General features: G+C 40.0%; 1 protein-coding gene across 1 annotated transcript; it reads left to right on the forward strand.

Annotated features, from left to right (window-relative positions):
* Positions 1-513: 513 nt before the first annotated feature.
* LOC122274248 (AP2-like ethylene-responsive transcription factor ANT) lies at positions 514-4,346 on the forward strand. The gene is made up of 9 exons (XM_043083269.1): positions 514-1,044; positions 1,138-1,810; positions 1,970-2,052; positions 2,222-2,230; positions 2,355-2,443; positions 2,523-2,596; positions 2,687-2,737; positions 2,829-2,905; positions 3,255-4,346. Exons 1-9 carry the CDS (start codon positions 726-728, stop codon positions 3,923-3,925), a joined length of 2,046 nt encoding a protein of 681 aa, XP_042939203.1. The 5' UTR covers positions 514-725; the 3' UTR covers positions 3,926-4,346.
* Positions 4,347-4,989: the final 643 nt, after the last annotated feature.

Below are 4,989 nucleotides of genomic sequence, written 5' to 3' on the forward strand. Positions count from 1 at the left end.
ATGCAAATTGTTAGATCGAAATTTTTGTCTTAATACATAAATACATAAACTAGGGACAAACTCAAGGTAAAATTAACAAATTAGCCTAATTACTATGTCACACATATTTGCCCATGTTCATTATTATTTAGGCTTGTTTAGATGATAAAACTTAAAATTATTTTAAATCATCTGTAAATAATAATAAAATAATTATAAATTATTTATAAATGTGAATAAAAAGAAAGATGGTGCTAACGGGCCGCCTGTCAATTACTGTTGAGCATATCCTTAGCACAAATATGAGTATTTCTCTTTTATATTATTTTTTAAAAATATTTTTTAATATATTTAATTAGTAAAAAATAAAATATATATAATTTTATTAATAATTACTTCTTTAACTATTAAATAAAAAATAAATTAAAAAATTAAAATACATTATCAATAAAATTGAATGGTAAGATTAAAGGCTTCCTAGCATTTTCCTAATAATAAATGCAGTTTAGCCAGTCAGAGAGAGGAGCGCGTACAGAATGAGTTTGGCTGGGCCATAAAAAGTTTCAAGGCTCTTCGCCAAGTTCTGTAGCTATAGAACAAAAACCGAGTTTTCAAAAGGGAGGAACGAGATCTCGCTATGATTAGTTTATATAATTCCCAATGATTGAGTTGCCCTGCTGCAGCACTAGCAAGAAGAACCTGTGGGAGTAAACAAAAAAGAGGAGAGGGAGAGAGAAGAGAAGAAGATGAAGTCCATGCATGATAATAACAACGGGAGTAATAATAGCTGGTTGGGTTTCTCTCTCTCGCCCCACATGAAAATGGAAGTTACTTCTGATCCTCAGCACCCTCAACATCATTACCATCATCAAAGCCAGGCTTCTTCAGCTGCTGTTTCCAGTGCCATTCCTACTAGCTTCTACCTTTCTTCTCAACTCAATAGCTCTGCAATCTGCTACGTGGTGGGAGAAAATGGCGGCTTTCACTCCCCTTTGTCTGTGATGCCACTCAAGTCAGATGGGTCTCTTTGTATCATGGAAGCTCTCACTAGATCACAACCAGAAGGTACGCTTCAGCATTTACCTCCATTCTTTGGGTGCAAAACAAAAAGGTTTTGCTAAACTCTAGAGTTTACTCTGTTCATCTTCTTTTGTTAAGGGATGGTGCATAGTTCCTCTCCGAAACTAGAGGACTTTCTGGGCGCTGCAAGTATGGGAGCCCCCGAGTATGGAAGCCATGAAAGAGAAGCAATGGCTCTTAGCTTAGACAGCATCTATTACGATCAAAATGTCGAGGCTGAAAACAGAAGGGACCATCACCTGGACCTGCTGCAAGAGCCCTACAGGCAACAAGAGCAACAGATTCCAGTTCAAAATCACCCACACTATGCGGGGCTTCCCTGTCTTGGAATTTACCAGCCACAATTAGATGAAGAATCTAAGGACACCCATTTAGTCGATTGTGGTTCCCAAATCCCTCAAATCTCAGAGGATGGAATACCTTGCCTCAAAAACTGGGTGACTGGGCAGTACTCTGCCCAACATGTCCTGGGGCAACAGATGAATAGTAACATGGTTGATGATTGTGGAGCTTCCGGGTCTCTTATTGCAATTGGTTGTGGAGATTTACAGTCTCTAAGTTTATCCATGAGCCCGGGTTCTCAGTCTAGCTGCGTTACAGCTACAAGGCAGATATCACCTACAGGAACAGAACGTGGTGCCATGGGAACAAAGAAGAGAGGCCCGGGAAAAGTTGCTCAAAAACAGCCTGTACATAGGAAATCCATAGATACATTTGGTCAGAGAACTTCACAATATAGAGGTGTTACAAGGTTTGTTATTATCGTTCCCTTATTCCGCTTCAGTTTCTTTCATGGTCTCTTCTAAGATTGTATTTGGTAACTGAGAAGTTGCTTTCTTTGGATTTCTAATTTCTAGTTCTTTTCCCCTCGTAAATGTTCAATTAACCATTATCAATTTACCTCAACCAGACACCGATGGACGGGTAGATATGAGGCCCATCTGTGGGATAACAGTTGCAAGAAGGAAGGACAAACGAGGAAAGGAAGGCAAGGTTAGTGAAATAAAGCAACAGCCATTCACAGTAGTTGTTCGGAAGTATTCCTTTCTGTACACGATTCTTGTGCATTTTGTGTTAGACTCCCTGACTTGTGACAATTTTTATTTGCCATGTTCATGTATTTCTGGCGAACGCCTTTTCAATCGAATAACGCTCGTTTCAGTTTATCTGGGTAAGCTAATTAGACCTTAGACTGCCCCCCCTCACCCCACCCAAAACCTATTTAAGGACGGGGTTTTGAATGAAATATCCTCCTAATGTTTTAATTAAACTAATTTAATCTGATGGGACTTCAGGGGGTTATGATATGGAAGAGAGAGCGGCCAGAGCTTATGATCTAGCGGCCTTGAAGTACTGGGGACCATCCACACATATTAACTTCCCGGTATGATTCAAACCCGGATGTCTCTCGTTATTTTGATGCTTTAAGCTACTGAAATCCCATTCTCTTGGTCTTTTGGCAGTTAGAAAACTATCAAGTAGAACTAGAAGAAATGAAGAACATGAGCCGACAGGAATATGTTGCTCACTTAAGGAGGCAAGATTCCGAGTTAATTGTTGCATTCTGTCACCTTTGCTGCCTTATCTTTTCACGTTCATACTCAAGCTTTTCCTTTGCTTTTTACAGGAAAAGCAGTGGTTTTTCCAGGGGGGCTTCAATGTACCGTGGGGTCACGAGGTTTTGTTTTGATTTTATGTGGGAGAGAAAAATCCGTTCCAGCTAATACTCTGATATTTGTTGTGTTCTTATTATTTGTCGTTTCACGCAGGCATCACCAGCATGGAAGATGGCAAGCTCGGATTGGCAGGGTTGCAGGGAACAAGGACCTTTATCTCGGGACGTTTAGTAAGTTATTGCATTTTCTTTTTTGTTTAAATTCCTCATGAACAATTTCAATTTTACTTCTAATTGTTTGCTTTTTTTCGTTGCATGTGTTTTGTTGACATATTTGACTCTAGTTGCGTTTGTTGATATATTTCGATGAAACCTCCGTCCCCCGTCCTTTTTCTTCCTAGTACTATAGAATAGTGATGCATGCTTTTGATAAGGCTGAATTTCTACTTCGAAACTGTAGCGATGAACTTTTTTAAGGCTGTTTCCTCTCACAGAGGAAAAGATAAAGAAATAGCATGATTAAAGGCGTTGCATTTTAAGCAAAGTTCTTACTGAAATTTCTTCCTAATCTAAATTTCAGGTACCCAAGAGGAAGCAGCCGAAGCTTATGACGTTGCTGCCATCAAGTTTCGTGGGGTAAATGCTGTCACTAACTTTGACATCACCAGATACGATGTGGAAAGGATCATGGACAGCAGTACTCTACTTGCTGGGGAACTGGCTCGGCGAAACAAAGATAAAGAGTCAAGAACTGAAGCCATTGAGTACAATCCATCAATGCAGAACGGTGGCGGAACCAAAATTCCTGAAAATAACAATGGGAATGGCTCAGATTGGAGGAGGGTTTTGTGCCAGCCTCCCCAGCAAACACCCAACTCCTGTATCGAATCTCTTGAAAACAAAAAATCTTTGAATTTTGTTGATTATCGAAATGCTTCTTTCTCAGTGGCCCTACAAGATCTCATTGACGTTGATTCAGTAAACTCAGGCCCGGTGATGGCTGATGACTCCGGCAAACATGGAACCCACTTTTCTAATCCATCCTCTCTGGTGACCAGTTTGAGCAGCAGCTCAAGGGAGGCTAGCCCGGATAGAATAGGCTCCACAAATCTCTTTGCGAAGCCTCCTTTGGCTTCAAAGTTCATTAGCCCTGCTGCTGGTGTTAGTTCTTGGTGGGAATCGGCTCAGTTGAGGCCTGCCGCAATCCCCATGGCTCATTTGCCTGTTTTTGCTGCTTGGTCTGATACCTAAAAATCTTGTATGCATTTTTCACATGTGAAGTTTTACATGCAGTAGGAAAAGGAAGAAATAGGTTTTGGTGGTTGGAGGAAAGGAAGGTGATGTAAGTTTTGATTTTGTTTCTTGAACTTGCTAGTGGGGGAAGTTGGAAATTAATGAAAAAAAAAAGGTGATGTCCAGCGACCTGTCTCTAAGCTAAGTGCAAGAAACTTTTTCAAAACTGAAACTTTTGGCTCATGTTGGAATATGAAGATCTTGAAAAATAGAGGGGAGGGATTAGGGGAGAACCAGTGATTAAATTCCACGAAATGGTGTTTGCAATATGGAAGCGTCCATTACATTATTGAATTTTCTTTTTCCACCTTTATTGCTCCTGTAAAGTACAGAACCAGCTTAGTGTTTCCCCGTAATGCGAAGGGGCTTGCTTTGACCATATTATGATCTCCTTTCATTCCCCAATCTGTTCTTCAATCTGCATTACACCATCATTACAAATTCCCTCTTTCTTATCCGAGATTTCCTCAAAGGCAACCAATATTCCACTACATTATATGCATAAAAACAAAAGGGAGGGAAAGATCATGAGATAATGGCCTTAGAAGGAATATGTGGGGTTTATTGTCCTGATTGATTAGAACTACGTCTCCTATTTTTGCCTGAATTCCTTAGCTTTTCTAGTTCCACTTGCTGTAATCCAAAGAGTTATTAGATGCTAAAAGGCCAGGGCTGCATAATTTACGGTTTCCCACGTGTACCACAGCTTGCATGCACGTTTGAACTAGATTACCAACTCGACCATTATTTGCTTGAATTATAAAAATCGAGAGTGAGGGGACCACAGTGCCGGGAAAAGCAGGAATCAAGACCAAATAAAGGTGGGATTAGCTCTGTATGCATTATTGTACTGAGAGTCCGACTAAACGACAAAGAAATTAGACGTATGAGTATTGACTTTCTAGGATGTATGGTAATCATTTTGTTAATTTCCTTTGCCATTATCGTTTTGACTTTCTGCCTTCAGGTGTAATAATACCTCCCGGTATTAAGCGTTTAACATCCGAAGGCATGGATCTTTA

The sequence above is a fragment of the Carya illinoinensis genome, chromosome 8 (assembly GCF_018687715.1).
Source record: "Carya illinoinensis cultivar Pawnee chromosome 8, C.illinoinensisPawnee_v1, whole genome shotgun sequence".
In the NCBI taxonomy this organism is placed as follows: domain Eukaryota; kingdom Viridiplantae; phylum Streptophyta; class Magnoliopsida; order Fagales; family Juglandaceae; genus Carya; species Carya illinoinensis.